Raw genomic sequence first — 18,225 nt, forward strand, 5'->3', positions numbered from 1 at the left:
CGACACAGGGAACACACAGACACTGACCGACACGGGAACAGATACACACTGGTCGACCTGGAGAACACGCAGACACTGACCGACACGGGGAACACACAGACACTGACCGACATGGGGAACACACAGGCACTGATCCACATGGGGAACACACAGACACCGATTGACATGGGAAACATACAGACACTGACCAACATGGGGAACACGCAGATGCTGACGGACATGCAGACCACACACACACACACTGACCGACATGCAGAACACATGGACACTGACCGACACGGGAAACACACAGACATTAACCGACTCAGGGAACACACAGACACTGACTGACACAGAACACGCAGACACTGACCGACACTGGAACATACAGACCTGTCCGACATGGGGTACACACAGACACTGATTGACATGTGGAACACAGACACTGACTGACACGGGGAACACACAGACACTGATTGACATGAGGAACACACAGACACTGACGGACACGTGGAACACACAGACACAGATTGACACGGGGAACACGCAGACACTGACCGACACGGGGAACACGCAGACACTGACCGACATGGGGAACACGGAGACACTGACCGACACGGGGAACACGCAGATACTGACCTACATGGGGAACACACAGGCACTGATCGACACAGGGAACACAGACATGACCGACATGGGGAACACGGAGACACTGACGGACACGGGGAACACGCAGATACTGACCTACATGGGGAACACACAGGCACTGATCGACACAGGGAACACAGACATGACCGACATGGGGAACACGGAGACACTGACGGACACGGGGAACACGCAGATACTGACCTACATGGGGAACACACAGGCACTGATCGACACAGGGAACACAGACATGACCGACATGGGGAACACACAGACACTGACCGACACGGGGAACACACAGACACTGACCGACACGGGGAACACACAGACACTGACCAACATGAGGAACACGCAGACACTGACCGACACGGGGAACACACAGACACTGACCGACATGCAGAACACAAAGACACTGACCGATATGGGGAACACGCAGACACTGACCGATATGGAGAACACACAGACACTGACCGACATGGGGAACACGCAGACACTGACCGACATGAGGAACACGCAGACACTGACCGACACGGGGAACACACAGGCACTGATCAACACGGGGAACACACATACACTGATCGACACGGGGAACACACAGACACTGACTGACACAGGGAACACACAGACACTGATTCACATGGGGAAGACACAGACACTGGTCGACATGAGAAACACACAGACACTGACGGACACAGGGAACACGCAGACACTGACGGACACGGGGAACACGCAGACACTGACCAACATGGGGAACACGCAGACGCTGACAGACATGCAGACCACACACACACACACACTGACCGACATGCAGAACACACGGACACTGACCGACACGGGAAACACACAGACATTAACCGACACAGGGAACACACAGACACTGACCGACACGGGAAACACACAGACATTGACCTACATGGGAACACGCAGAAACTGATCGACACGGAGAACACGCAGAAACTGACCGACACGGAGAACACACAGACACTGACCGACATGGGGAACACACAGGCACTGATCCACATGGGGAACACACAGACACCGATTGACATGGGAAACATACAGACACTGACCAACATGGGGAACACGCAGATGCTGACGGACATGCAGACCACACACACACACACTGACCGACTTGCAGAACACACGGACACTGACCGACACGGGGAGCACACAGACATTAACCGACTCAGGGAACACGCAGACACTGACTGACACAGAACACGCAGACACTGACCGACACTGGAACATACAGACACTGTCCGACATGGGGTACACACAGACACTGATTGACATGTGGAACACAGACACTGACTGACACGGGGAACACACAGACACTGATTGACGTGAGGAACACACAGACACTGACGGACACGTGGAACACACAGACACAGATTGACACGGGGAACACGCAGACACTGACCGACACGGGGAACACGCAGACACTGACCTACATGGGGAACACACAGGCACTGATCGACACAGGGAACACAGACATGACCGACATGGGGAACACACAGACACTGACCGAAACGGGGAACATACAGACACTGACCAACACGGGGAACGCGCAGATACTGACAGACACGGGAAACACGCGGATACTGACAGGCACGGGAACATGCAGAAATTGATCGACACGGGGAACACACAGACACGGACTGACATGAGGAACACAGACACTGATCGACACAGGGAACACACAGACACTGACCGACATGGGGAACACGCAGACACTGACCGACATGGGGAACACGCAGACACTGACCGACATGGGGAACACGCAGACACTGACCGACATGAGGAACACGCAGACACTGACCGACACGGGGAACACACATACACTGATCGACACGGGGAACACACAGACACTGACTGACACAGGGAACACACAGACACTGATTCACATGGGGAAGACACAGACACTGGTCGACATGAGGAACACACAGACACGGACGGACACAGGGAACACGCAGACGCTGACGGACACGGGGTACACGCAGACACTGACGGACACGGGGAACACGCAGGCACTGACCGACATGGGGAACACGCAGACGCTGACGGACATGCAGACCACACACACACACACTGACCGACATGCAGAACACACGGACACTGACCGACACGGGAAACACACAGACATTAACTGACACAGGGAACACACAGGCACTGACCGACACGGGAAACACACAGACATTGACCTACATGGGAACACGCAGAAACTGATCGACACGGAGAACACGCAGAAACTGACCGACACGGAGAACACGCAGACACTGACCGACACGGAGAACACACAGACACTGACTGACATGGGGAACACACAGGCACTGATCCACATGGGGAACACACAGATACTGACCGACACGGGGAACACGGAGACACTGACGGACACGGGGAACACGCAGACACTGACCGACATGGGGAACACACAGGCACTGATCGACACAGGGAACACACAGACACTGACCGACACGGGGAACACGCAGATACTGACAGACACGGGAAACACGCAGATACTGACAGGCACGGGAACACGCAGAAACTGATCGACACGGGGAACACACAGACACTGACTGACATGAGGAACACAGACACTGATCGACACAGGGAACACACAGACACTGACCGACACGGGGAACACACAGACACTAACCGACATGCAGAACACAAAGACACTGACCGATAGGGAACACGCAGACACTGACCGACATGGAGAACACGCAGACACTGACCGACATGGGGAACACGCAGACACTGACCGACATGAGGAACACGCAGACACTGACCGACACGGGGAACACACATACACTGATCGACACGGGGAACACACAGACACTGACTGACACAGGGAACACACAGACACTGATTCACATGGGGAAGACACAGACACTGGTCGACATGAGGAACACACAGACACTGACGGACACAGAGAACACGCAGACGCTGACGGACACGGGGAACACGCAGACACTGACCAACATGGGGAACACGCAGACGCTGACGGACATGCAGACCACACACACACACTGACCGACATGCAGAACACACGGACACTGACCGACACGGGAAACACACAGACATTAACCGACACAGGGAACACACAGACACTGACCGACACGGGAAACACACAGACATTAACTGACACAGGGAACATGCAGACACTGTCTGACACAGAACACGCAGACACTGACCGACACTGGAACATACAGACACTGTCCGACATGGGGTACATACAGACACTGATTGACATGTGGAACACAGACACTGACTGACACGGGGAATACGCAGACACTGATTGACATGAGGAACACAGACACTGACCGACACGTGGAACACACAGACACTGACGGACACGTGGAACACACAGACACAGATTGACATGGGGAACACGCAGACACTGACCGACACGGGGAACACACAGACACTGCTCGACATGAGGAACACACAGACACAGGACACAGGGAACACGCAGACACTGATCAACATGGAGAACACGCAGACTGTACCGACATGGAGAACACGCAGACTGTACCGACATGGGGAACACGCAGACACTGACTGATGTGCGGAACATTCAGACACTGACCGAAGTGGAGAACACGCAGACACTGACCAACACAGAACACGCAGACACTGACCGACATAGAGAACACACAGACACTGACCGACATGCAGAACACAAAGACACTGACCGATATGGGAACACGCAGACACTGACCGACATGGAGAACACGCAGACACTGACCGACATGGGGAACACGCAGACACTGACCGACACGGGGAACACACATACACTGATCGACACGGGGAACACACATACACTGATCGACACGGGGAACACACAGACACTGACTGACACAGGGAACACACAGACACTGATTCACATGGGGAAGACACAGACACTGGTCGACATGAGGAACACACAGACACTGACGGACACGGGGAACACGCAGACACTGACGGTCACGGGGAACACGCAGACACTGACGGTCACAGGGAACACGCAGACACTGACTGACACGGGGAACACGCAGACACTGACCAACATGGAGAACACGCAGACTGTACCGACATGGAAAACACGCAGACACTGACCGACATGGGGAACACGCAGATACTGACTGACATGGGGAACACGCAGACACTGACCGATACGGGGAACATGCAGACACTGACGGACACGGGGAACACGCAGACACTGACAGACACGGGAACACGCAGACACTGACAGACACGGGAACACGCAGACACTGACAGACACGGGAACACGCAGAAACAGATCGACACGGGGAACACACAGACACTGACCGACATGAGGAACACAGACACTGATCGACATGGGAACACACAGACACGGATCGACATGGGAAACATACAGACACTGACCAACACGGGGAACACACAGACACTGACCGACACGGGAACACACAGACACTGGTCGACATCTAGAACACGCAGACACTGACCAACACGGGGAACATTCAGACACTGATCGACACGGGGAAAACACAGACACTGACTGACACGGGGAACACACATACACTGATCGACACGGGGAAAACACAGACACTGATCGACACGGGGAACACACAGACACTGACGGACACGGGGAACACGCAGATACTGACGGACACGGGAAACACGCCGACACTGACCAACACGGGGAACACAGACACTGACCAACACGGGAAACACACAGACACTGAACGACATGGGGAAACCTTACTAACCAGGTGAGATAAGGTAGACTGAGAGGTTGTTCATGAAGATCAGAAACAGGTTATTAGCAAGGGTCAGTCAAACCAAATGATCTTTGGTGACCCAGGCAATGGTATATCACTGACACCACAGGAAACATAGTCACTACTTCAACGTGAATCAACTGAAAATATTTCACTCACCGCTTCAATAGACTGATTCTTCTCCGCAATATCCTGAAATTCCGCCAGGAGCTCCTGTCTTAGGCGCTCCATTTCCTGGAAAAACTTTTTCCTTTCTTCCTCCTTCCAGTTCTCAAATTCCTTTTTTACATCTTCCTCCCTTCTCCGAGAATCTTCCAATTCCTAGTTGAGATGGTGTGAATATCGGAGGTACGGTCAGTAAGTTTGCAGTTGGTGTCGTGGAGAGTGCAGAAGGTCATCTCAGAGTACAACAGATGGGTCAATGGGCTGAGGAGTGGCAGGTGGAGTTTAATCTATTTAAAATGAGGTGTTGCATTTTGGCAAGGCACACCAGGGCATGACTGATACAGTTCATGGTATGGCCCCGAGGAATGCTGCCAAACAAAGAGACCTTGAAGAGCAGATTGATAGTTCCTGGAAAGTGGAGTTGCAGGTAGACAGGATAGTGAAGGCTGTGTTTGATATACTTACCTTAATTGATCTGTGCACTGAGTACATGAGTTGGGAGGTCTTGTTGTGGTTGTACGGGACATTGGTGAGGCCATGTTTGGAATACTGCGTTCAATTCTGGTCTCCTTGACATGGGAAAAATGTCATTAAGACTTGAGGGTGCAGAAAGGATTTACAAGGATGTTGACAGAGCTGGGGGGTTTCAGTTATGAGGACAGCTTGCAGAGCTTGGGACTTTGCTCCCATACTCAACTATCCCGTACCTAGGTACCCTGACTCTAAGATGGTGCCAAGAGATGACATTACAAACTTTTCACTGCACTCACTTGAGTGCAGGTGATAATAAAGACTAATTCTAATGGAGCATCAGAGGCTGAAGGGGTGACCTTTTACTGGTTTATAAAATCATGAGGGACATAGGTAGGATTTTTGTTTATTTATTCATGTGTGGGATGTAGGCTTTACTGGCATTTATTGAGCTGCATTCTTGAACTGTTGCAGTCCTCTATGAATAGGAAGGGTTTACAGGGACAATGGCCAAGTGCTGGCAAATGGGATTAGTTCAGATTGAGATGTCTGGTCAGCGCAAATGAGTTGTACCGAAGAGTCTGTTTCCATGCTGTATGACTCTATGAATATGGCTGTAAGTACAAAGGGCTTGAACAGATAAATCTCCATTGGTTTTATTCAATGCTAAGTTCTTCATTGCAGGGCTGACGGTGTTAGGAAAATATTGTGAATATCTTTATGAACTATGAGAAAACAAAATCTGGAACTGTTTCGATGTTTCCAGCTTTATCACAGAATCCATACTCTGTGGAAACAGGCCATTTGGCCCAAAGATCCGCACCAACTCACCAAACAGCGTCCCACCCTGACCCAAACCCGTCCCCATACCCTATCCCCATGACTCTACATTCCCCATGGCTAACACATCTAATCTACATGTCCATGAACATTATGGGCAATTCAGCATGACCAATTCACCTAACCTGCACGTTTTGTGGGAGGATACTGGAGCACCCGGAGGAAACCCACGCAGACACAGGGGAGAATGTGCAAACTCTGCACAGACAGTGGCCCAAGGCTGGAATCGAACCCAGGTCCTAGGGCACTGTGAGGCACCAAACCAGAAAACTCGAAACAGAAGGTCAAAGGGGATTGTATTCACCTATGACACACACACCACTGCATCCTTATTCCACTCCCCCCCCAACCCCCGCCACAAGAAAACTGGTCATGACTTCAAACGCTTCTAGTACTAACCACCCAGAGATGCTACACTCCCCCCCTCCAAATGATGAGAGTCCTTCTCTACTTACTTGGTACACCCATTCATCTGTGCCCTAGCCTCAAAGCATGCCCGCGTAGCTGGCATGGACAAATCTAAGAGCTCAAGACTTTATCAACTCAAGTTTCAAATTGCCACTTCTCACCTCCATCACTGGCTTCAATAGGCAACCCAAGTACTGAACTGTACAGGCAGGCACATACCCAGCCACAGCTGCCAGCAGCAACCTTGTTGCCTTCCAGGACCTCAAGGAAAACCCCTGCCCTTTAAGTCTGCCCTGCACCAACAATGCCACCTCAGTCAACACCATCACCAGATACACCATATTCAGGATTGTCACCAACGTTACACAAATCAAGAGCTCCTCCCAGTCTAACACTTGAAAATCTAACCATAGAATGCCTACAGTGTGGAAGCAGGTCATTCGGCCCATTGAGTTCATACTGACCTTCTGAAGGACATCCCATCCAGACCCATCCCACCTACCCTATCCCCATAACCGCCCATTTCCCATGGCCAATCCAGCAGACCTGCGCATCTTTGCACTGCAGGAGGGAACCACAACTGGAAGAGTACTCTGAGGAAACCCACAGATGCACAGGGAGAGTGCACAAGTTACACAGAGACAGTTACCCAAGGGTGGGATGGAACCGTGGTGCCTGGTGCCGTGAGATAGCAGTGCTAACCACTGAGCAACCATGTTGCCCCAACCGTCAAACACTCCATCACCTCTGTACTGAATGGTATGTACTTATTCATAATACCTCGATTGCCAATTCCCCATGGCCTCTCTACACCCTACCTCTGTAATCCTTTCCAGTCCTCCACCTTTATGGGATTGCCATGCTTCCTTAACCTGATTTGTGAGTCTTCCCTGATTTCCCTCCCTCCATTCCTGCTGGCCATGCCTTCAGCCTTGCAGGCAGTAAGTACTTGAGTTCCCTCCCAAAACCCTTCCCATTCAGATGCTTCTCAAACACAACCGCATCCACATCTCTCCATGATTGGTTTGGTCTTAGCTTTCCTCTTTGATTTCCACCCTATGGAGCATGGTACCATCAAGACGCTGGATACCATCTCTGGGCGTCTTTTAAGGAAGAAAATCTGCTCTTCCTATCCAGTCTGGCCTATTTGTGATCCCAGACCCACATTAATGTGCTTGACTCCTGACTATAATTCTGAATGGCCCAGCAAGCCACTGAGTTGTATAAAATCATTACAAAGTCATCCCAAAGGAATGAAACTGAATGGACCACCTGAAATCGATCTAAGCACCCAAAATGACCAGAATAGAAACAGCTTTGTTGACCCTGCAAAGTCCTCCTCACTGACAACTGGAGGCTAGCGCCAAATTTCAGAGACCCGTCTCACAGACTAATCAAGCAACATAGTTATTTTCATGGAATCATACCTTATAATGTCCTCGACATACAATCACCACATCGGGCTATGTCCTGTCTCACCAGCAGGACAGACCCAGCAGATGTGGAGACACGGTGGGGTACAGTCAGGAGGGCGTTACTCTGGAGATCCTCAACATTGACTCCAGATCCAATGAAGTCTCACGGCTTCAGGGTTAAACATGGGCAAGGAAACCACCTGCTGATTACCATATGCTGCCCTCCCTTGGCTGATGAATCCTCCATGTTGATTAACACTAGGAGGAAGCAGTGAGGGTGACAATGGCACAGAATATACTCTGGGTGGGGGTCTTCACTATCCACCAGCAAGAGTGGCTCTGCAGCAGCAACACCGATCGAGCTGGTCAGGTCTTGAAGGACATAGCTGCTGGGCAGGTTCTGCAGCAGGACGTGAGGGAACCAACAGGAGGGAAAAACTTCCTTGACCGGTCTGCTGGCTCCAGATGCATCTGTCCGTGACAGCATCGGTAAGAGTCATTGCCCTCGACACTGTGGAGATGGATCAGATCTAGGCTCTGGGGTTCTGCCATATCCAGTCATTAAGTGTGGTGGATAATTAAACAACTCACTGGAGGAGGGGGCTCCACAAATATCACCATCCTCAATGATGGAAGAGCTCAGCACATCACTGCAAAAGACAAGGCTGAAGGATTCACAGCAATCTTCAGCCAGAAGTGCCGAGTAGATGATCCATCTTGGCCTCCTCCAGTGGTGCCTAGCATAACACAGCCCAGTCTTCAGCCAATTCAATTCACTCGAGATCAATAGTCTCTCTCATGTTTTAATCGGTGTGCAGACGTCAGATATCCGTGTGCACCAGCAACTTCCGAAACCGGAAGTCAATGCACGGCACACGGATCACACCACTCGGCATGCACAGGATCTTGGAATAATCTTGGATCAGTTGTGCAGCTGTGCAGTTACACAGCCCAGAGGGAATACTGCTCTAAGTGACATCAAGAAACGGCTGAAGACACTGAATACTACCAGAACATTCCAGTAACAGTGTGCAAGACTTGTGGTCCAGATTATTTATATCTACCTGACAATGTGCAAAATTGCCCAGGTATACTGTGTACACAAAAAGCAGGTCAAACCCAATTCGGCCAATTACCGCCCCATCAGTCTACTCTCGACCATCAGTAAAGTGATGGAAGGTGTCCCCAACAGTACTATCGAGCAGCACCTGTTCAGCACTAACCTGCTCAGTGACGCCCAGTTTGGGTTCCACCAGGGTCACTCAGCTCCTGACCTCATTACAGCCTTGGGTCAAACATGGACTAAGGAGATGAGTTCTGCAGGTGAAGTAAGAGTGATGGCCATTGACATCAAGGCTGCATTCAACTGAGTGTGGCAGCAAGGAGCCCTCACAAAACTGGAATCAATCAGTATCAGGGGGCAAACTCTCCACTAGGAGGACTCATCCCTAGCACATAGGAAGATGGCTGTGGTTGTTGGAGGTCAGTCATCTCAGCTCCAGGACGTCTCTGCAGGAGTCCCTCAGGGAAGTGTCCTCAGCCGCTTCATCGATGACCTTCGCTCCATCATGAAGTCAGAAGTGGGGAGGTTTGCCAATAATTGCACAGTGCTCAGCACCATTTGCAACTCTTCAGGTCCCGAAGCAATCTATGCTCAAATACAACAAGATCGGGACAATATCCAGGCTTGGGCTGACAAGTGGCAAGTAACATTCATGCCACCCGAATACCAGACAATGACCATCACCAATAAGAGACAATCTCATCGCCGCTCTTGACATTCAATGGTGTTACTATCACTGAAACTCCCACCCTGGAGGCTACCATTGACCAGAAACTCAACTGGACTCACCACATGAACACAGTGGTCACAAGAGCAGGTTAGAGGAATTGTGCAGCAGGTAACTCACTTCCTGACTCCCCAAGGCCTGTCCAAAGGCACAAGTCAAGAGTGTGATGGAATAGTCCCCACTTGCCTGGATGGGTGCAACTCCAAAAACACTCATGAAGCTTGACAGCATCCAAGACAAAGCAGCCTCGTCATTGAGGCCACATCCGCAAACATTCACTCCCCCCCACCCACCGACACTCAGCAGTGTTTACTATCTTCAAGATGCACTGCAGACATTCACCAAAGATCCTCAGACAGCACTTTCCAAACCCACAACCACTTCCATCTAGAAGGACAAGGGCGATAGATACATGGGAAAACCAGCACCTGCAAGTTCCCCTCCAAGCCCCTCACCACTCCTGACTCGGAAATATATGGCTGTTCCTCCACTGTCACTGGGTCATTATCTCGGAATTCCCTCCCTAATGGCATTGTGGGTCAAACTACAGCAAGTGCACTGTGGTGGGTCAAAGAGGCAGCTCACCGCCACTTCCTCAAGGGTAACGGGGAACGGGCAATAAATGCTGGCCCAGCCAATGACGCCCACATTCAACAGAAGAGTAAGTCCAAGTGTATGGGCAGGTTTAGCTGACTCTGCAAGTTACTATTATAGAGGGTCTTGTGTCAGTGCGATGAGTGTGAGGCTGCTAACCGCTGACCTGGCCACGGCGGAGAGAATCAGCCTCCCTCTCGAGCCGGAGCTGTGATTGGCTGATCTGCAGCCGCTCCCGGAGCTCCCTGATCTCATCCTCAATCTGCTCCGTCCGGTGCTTCTTCTTCCTCTCTGAAAGAGAAGCACAACAAAGGCTGAGTTGAGGGTGAAGCGAGACAATCTCAGAGGCCACATCACACCCACATACCAGCAGGTCTGCCTTCACAAGAGTTTCCAGTCATTGCTCTGACTAAATCGCGTTGGGAGGGGAAGGTGAACAGGGACGGACCGGTGATGGCGGAGGGGGATGTTGATATTTGGGAGGTTGAGAGGTTGGGGAAATAGGCCTGGAAGTGAGGAACGGCAGGAGGTGAGAGGAAGGAGCTGGAGATGGGAAACTGGCCAGGTGGTGGGTAACAGGGTAGGAGGGAATGGGAGGGGCTGGAAGTGGGCAGAAGGGCTTGACACGTGGCAGAAGCGAGGAGGGGCCAAGAGGTGGGGGGAGACGCTGAAGGCAGAGACTTGGCAAGGGGATGGGGAGCAGAATCTAGAGAAAGTCCAGGTAAGCTAGACTTGGTCATGGGCAGCACGGTGGCACAGTGGTTAGCACTGCTGCCTCACAGCGCCTGAGACCCGGGTTCAATTCCCGACTCAGGCGACTGACTGTGTGGAGTTTGCACGTTCTCCCCGTGTCTGCGTGGGTTTCCTCCGGGTGCTCCGGTTTCCTCCCACAGTCCAAAGATGTGCGGGTCAGGTGAATTGGGCATGCTAAATTGCCCGTAGTGTTAGGTAGGGGTAAATGTAGGGGTATGGGTGGGTTGCGCTTCGGCGGGTCGGTGTGGACTTGTTGGGCCGAAGGGCCTGTTTCCACACTGTAAATCTAATCTAATCTAAAAAAAATAACAAATGTCAGAAGTGGAAAGGGGCTGAAGACCAGCTGGAGGCAGAATGAGGCTAGAGAGAGAGGAGGGGAGGGGAGGCAATGAGGCGGGGGAAGAGAGAGAGAGAGAAGTGTGAGTGACAGTGCAGAAGAGAAGAGCATAATTATTCAGGAAGCCAGAATCCTGGGGTCACAAGAGAAGATGTAATACTTGAGTAAGACAAAAGGGTACAGTAAAGGTGCTAGGTAAATGCAAGCTGCAGGTAATTAAATTAACCTAAAAGATTGTAGGTGGCATAAGGATTTCAACTAGTTCACCAGTGCATTTCATGGAAGGGGCCCTGAGCCCCTCCCTGAGAGGACTCCAGTTCCATAGTCTGGTGTTGCCTCTTACTGAGGTAGGTAAATACATACTTCCCAACACTTTAAGAACCAACTAAGGAAAGGGTGAGAGAGCTGTGGAAAGGTGTAGCAACAAGCCAAATCAGTTATGGAAATAATAAGCAGGAACAAAGTGCAGAATAGGCTCTCGTGGTGGCCATACCTCTGGGACAGGAGGCCCAGGTTCTAAATCCACGTCAGGGTGTGGTGATGAGTCACAACATGCCCGAACAAGTTGATTTAAAAACAAAATACAGATGCTTAAAACTCAAACAAGAACACTGTCACGGTCTCGAGGTACCGAGTCGGCCATTTTGAACTGAGATGAGGAGAATTCGATCTGATTTATTAGTGTCACATGTATTCAGACACAGTTAGTACAGAAGTATAAATCAAATCAAATTAAATCAGAATGTTCTTCACTCAGAGGGTGTGAACCTGTGGAATTCTCTACCACAGAAGGTTATTCACTACCACAGAGGACAGATTGTTTTGAGTTGGCCTGGCTTCACCAGAATTAAGAAGGATTAAAGAGGATCTGACTGAAATGAATAGAATTCTAACAAGACTAGATGCAGGGAGAATGCATTCCCTGGTTGGGAACTTTAGAACCAAAGGTCAGAGTGGCAGCTTACTTGGGACCGAGATGAGAAAAAAAAATGTCTTCACTCAAAGTGTGGTCAACCTGTGCAACTCTATACAGGCGTAGAATGCAGAGGAGGCCAAGTCACTGAATAGACTTGAGAAAGAGTTTACACTTGTTTAAATATCGAGGGGATCAAGGGGCATGGACAGAAAGAGGGAAATTGGCACTACGATAGCTATGGTCGTACCGAATGGCAGAGCAGGCTGGAAGGGCCGAATGGCCTACTCTTGCTCCATGTTTCCAGGGTCTAGGTTCAAGAGGGCTAATTACTGGATATGCTTAAGAAAGAGTTAAATAGAGTTCTCAAAGCTAAAGATGTCAATGGCTATGGGGAGCAAGCAGGAGGGAGTGTGGCGATGTGTTAGAGGATTATCCATGATCTGTTGAACGGTGGAATGGGCTTGATGGGCCAAATGGTCTACTCCTGCTCGAGAGGATTCTAACTGAGAATGCTAAAGACAGCTCCCGAAACGTTCGCTGGCCAATAGCGCTATAAGTCAGGGCATTGAGTATAGCAATTGGGAAGTTATGTAATAGTGCTACAGGACGTTGGTGAGGCTGCCCTTGAAGTACTGTGTTCAGTTTTGGTCACCTTACTATAGGAAGAATGTTATTAAACTGGAAAGAGTGCCGAAGAAATTTACAAGGATGTTACCAGGAATCAATAATCTGAATTATAGGGGGAGGTTGGTCAAGCTAGGACTTTTTTCTTTAGAGCGTAGGAGACTGAGGGGGGGTCCTTATAGAGGTCTATAACATCATAAGAGGCATGGGTAGGGTGAATGCACTCAGTCTTTTTCTCAAGGTTGGGGAATCATGATCTAAAGGGCATCAGTTTAAGGTTAGAGGAGAAAATATAAAAGGGACACTAAGGGGCAACATTTTTACACAGAGGGTGGTACACACGTGGAATGAGCTGCCAGCTGAAGTGGTTGAGGCGGATACATTAACAACACTTAAAAGGTACTTAGACAAATAAATGGATAGGAAAGGTTTAGAAGGATATGGGCCAAGTGCAGGGAAATAGGGTTAGCATGGACGGACATTTTGGTTGGCAGGGACCAGTTTGGGCCAAAGGGCCTGTCTCTAAGTGAGGTTCCGCAGCTTCCAGCACATTCCTTTCTGGTTTCAGGTCCTGAGTGGAAAGGTGAGAAGGATCTCTCTCTCTCTTACCAGCCTCAGTAATCTCTGGATGCCGACGCTCAACATGTCCCTGGAGGAAGGAGTAGTTCAGGAATGCCTTGTCACAAAACTGGCACTGTAAGGAAAAGAAAACAAAATTAATGGCAGAAAAAGGGTGAGTAACCCCCAACCCAATGAAACAAGCAGACTTTACCTGACATGTTTCAACAATCACAAGACAGATAATTGCAGTGGTGAACTTTCCATTATTAACACACAGTGCGAGTCAAATATGCTCAGCTCCTGTACATCAATGCACTGTTTTCCGTATGCTCACCGATGTATCTCAGTCTCACAAGAGGATGTACAAAGTAGCTCATTCTTGAGCCAGCTATTTCATACACTTCCCAAGTACGAATACCAACGTTGTGACAAGCTGGAGTGATCTAGTTCCTGTAGGTGCATACACACAGTGGAACAGGGGACATCATCTGTGGAGTGTGTAATGCAAATCAGTTCAGCCACAAATAAACAGACCCCTTTTTGGAGTTCCAAAGGCCTTGAACCACAGTGTCGGAGTCATACATTTACAGAGACATGAATGCTCTTGAATGGTGAATAGGGTCTGAGTTTAACTGTCATGATGCTAAGTTAATTACATCCCCGACCCTTTACAAATGAAAAGAAACGCTGGATGAAAGAACAAATACCATTGGATGCATGTGATGTGGCTTAGAGAAAAACTGCCTGTTCCTGCAGTTTCAATAAACTTCAGTGTTGACATTTCCACAAGAATTGTTCATTAACAGTTTAGCTTATTATGAATGCTCGAGAGAGTTTCAAATGTCTGTTCACATTTTAATTGACAGTTTTAAGAGGATATTAAAGGATGATGTCTTCGATGGGATTATAGAATGCAATCGTTCTTTATAACTGATCAATCATTCGAGGGAATTTAAAATGTTCGAAAGCGTTTCATGAAAGTGAGGCTTTTTTTTAAAACATGCGTTGATAGCTTGGAATTTTTTTTCATCTCCACATGACTCCTGATGTCTGCCTATTGGATGCTGGGTGACAGGCTGTGGGGATGAGAACTGATATGGAAAATCATGCGAGTGAGTGGTAGCATGCAGGGACACTGAGGTGGGAGGTGGCATAATGGGGACATGGAAAGTCTGAGATTACATGGGGAGTGTGCGCAGGGGGAACAGCTAGAGGGCACAACAGCCCTTCAGAAAACTAGAGTGAAGTCTCAAAGAATCAAGGCAGATTTTATAACCAGCCATCCCAATACTGATCCACCTCCAAACTGCCTCCTGGCAGAATGCAATCCCTGTGGCAGAATATGAAGGTGGGTCTGCCATGGCAGGAAATGCGGTAAAAACAATGACTGCAGATGATGAAGGGCTTTTGCCCAAAACGTCGATTTCGCTGCTCGTTGGATGCTGCCTGAACTGCTGTGCTCTTCCAGCACCACTGATCCAGATGTCAGGAAGTGTCCCAACTGGAGTTAGCCATTCAATAGGGAAAATGCAGCCTTAAGAGTTGGACTGAGATTGCTTCAACTCACTTCATGTGAGAACACTGGGATCTGAACTTATTTTTAGAAACCCACCTTGTGCCTTCAAGGGTTAATTTGGTTAAATAATTTGATTCACATCTTTTAGAACTTCCCTTCATCACGGTGAACTCAGACTTGATAAGACAGAATAAATGTTATTTTCCTTTTACATTCCTGCGATGTATCCTGAAAAGTGCTCAGGCAAAGAGCTTTACTGTGCCATATTCTTCCAGCAATACTTGCACATTGACAGAATTAACTCATGGATGTTTGAATGAACTAATTGCCCTTAATTACATGCCTTACAACAAGAAGGATATCCCTGTTTTTTTATTGGTCCAAATCTTCCAAATAACCCCGTGACCCCTGTGTCTGACACTGATCACATAAACACACTACCCACGTTGAATAATTCCACATTATACAGAAAGCCTTACAGTTTAGGGGGACAGATCCCTTTTCAATGACACTCACTGCCATAAGGTAAGGTTATTGCCCACTGTGGTAGTTGGGGGGGTGGGGGAGAGAGTTAGAGTCATAGAGTTGTACTACATGGAAACAGACCCTTCCACCCAGCTCTCTATGCCAACCAGATATCATAAATAAATCTAGTCTCATTTGACAGCACTTGGCCCCCATATCCCTCTAAACCCTTCTTATTCATATACCCATCCAGATGCCTTTTAAATGTTGTAATTGTACCAGCCTTCACCACTTCCTCTGGCAGCTCATTCCATACACACAGCACCCTCTGCGTGAAAAAGTTACCACTTAGATCTCTTTTAAATCTTTCCCCTCTCACCCTAAACCTTATGCTTCCTAGTTTTGGACTCTCCTACCTTAGGAAAAAAGACTTTGTCCATTTATTCCATCCATGCCCCATGTGATTTGATAAACCTCTATAAGGTCACCCCTCACCTTCCCACGCTCCAGGGAAAACAGCCCCAGTCTATTCAGCCTCTCCCTATAGCTCAAATCCTCCAACTCTGGCAACATACTTGTAAATCTTTTCTGAACCCTTTCAAACTTAACAACATCTTTCATAGAGCAGGGAGTCCAGAATATAAAGCAGTATTCCAAAAGTGGCCTAAACAATGTCCTGTACAGCCACAACATGACCTCCCAACTCCTATACTCAATGCACTGATCAATAAAGGCAAGTATACCAAACACCTTCTTAATTACCCTATTTACCTGCAACTCCATCTTCAAGAACTATGAACCTGCACCCCAAGATCAATTTGTTCAGCAACACTCCCCAGGACCTTCCCATTAATTGTATAAGTCCTGCCCTGATTTGCCTTACTAAAATGCAACACCTCACATTTATCTAAATTAAACTCCGTCTGTCACTCCTCAGTTATCAGTCCATCTGATCAAGGTCCCCTCATACACTGAGATGACCTTCTTCACTATCCACTACGTCACTTATTTTGGTGTCATCTGCAAACTTACGAACCATTCCTCCTGTTTTCACATCCAAATCATTCACATACATGACAAACAGCAGTGGACCAGTGATTCAGTTGTGAACCAGAAGACAGACTCAGAGTTTTCTAACATTTCTTGGGCAGCTGTCCAGGTGAGTACCACAGTCTTGTCTGAAGTCTCGAACCTTAGCTGAGAATCAAAGACTTTTTCAGTCAGACCCGGGGAATGTCCCATCAGAAATTAAAGCTCCTCAGACAATTCCCAGAGTCGGTGCATCGGGAATTCCTCGGGGACCCCATGTGCATTTTGGGTCCTACATCCGCTCTCCACGATCCAGACACTGGCGGACTTGGGCCAGTGTTTGCAACAGACGTGTTCTGCACTCACACCACTACAATCGCCGGCCTCACTCAGCATCTTGATATTCCGAGGTATTGACAACTGACCATAAATTCCCTGATCTGGGAATTCCCTATGATGGTACAAAATGGTGGTTCAGAGAGGTGGACATTGAGAGGCAAAGCAGCTGGGATTAGTAGAGTCCTATTTGCTGCAGAGCCCTCCTTCCCTGACACTCCTGTTTGTTTTTATTTTATTAAACAACTCACAGTTTACAAAACAGTTAACATTTACAGCTGTATACAGAGAAACAGCAATTTTACAGGGGAGAGGAATGGCAAAGCCAGGCACCAAACCCTAACGTTCAGCCAGTTTTCAGGGAAATGAGGAACCTCAAATCCTGACACTCCCGTTTTTCTCTGTCAGCCACAGCTCCCTGATTGGACCAGATTAATAGCCCCATTCAGGGAAATCATATTCTATGAGGTCCACCTAGCTGATCTTGTTACAATCCCTGCAACTGTATCCACCTCTACCACTTCCTCTGGGGGCTCTTCCAATACACACACCACCCTCTATGAAAAAGTTGTCCCTCAGGTCTCTTTTAAATCTTTTCCCTCTTACCTTAAACCTATGCCCTAAAGTTTTGGACTC

The 18,225-nt window shown here is 49.0% G+C and overlaps 1 protein-coding gene across 1 annotated transcript in view; it reads right to left on the reverse strand.

The window, feature by feature from the left end:
* dzip1l (DAZ interacting zinc finger protein 1-like) overlaps nucleotides 1-18,225 on the reverse strand; it is a 217,452-nt gene that overhangs the window by 184,227 nt on the left and 15,000 nt on the right. The window contains exons 3-5 of the mRNA XM_060834975.1: nucleotides 14,292-14,376; nucleotides 11,219-11,343; nucleotides 5,529-5,690 (exon numbers count right to left, since the gene is read on the reverse strand). Coding sequence (XP_060690958.1) covers nucleotides 5,529-5,690; nucleotides 11,219-11,343; nucleotides 14,292-14,376 — 372 coding nt within the window. The remainder of the gene's footprint in view (nucleotides 1-5,528; nucleotides 5,691-11,218; nucleotides 11,344-14,291; nucleotides 14,377-18,225) is intronic.

The sequence above is a fragment of the Hemiscyllium ocellatum genome, chromosome 13 (assembly GCF_020745735.1).
Source record: "Hemiscyllium ocellatum isolate sHemOce1 chromosome 13, sHemOce1.pat.X.cur, whole genome shotgun sequence".
Taxonomy (NCBI): Eukaryota; Metazoa; Chordata; class Chondrichthyes; order Orectolobiformes; family Hemiscylliidae; genus Hemiscyllium; species Hemiscyllium ocellatum.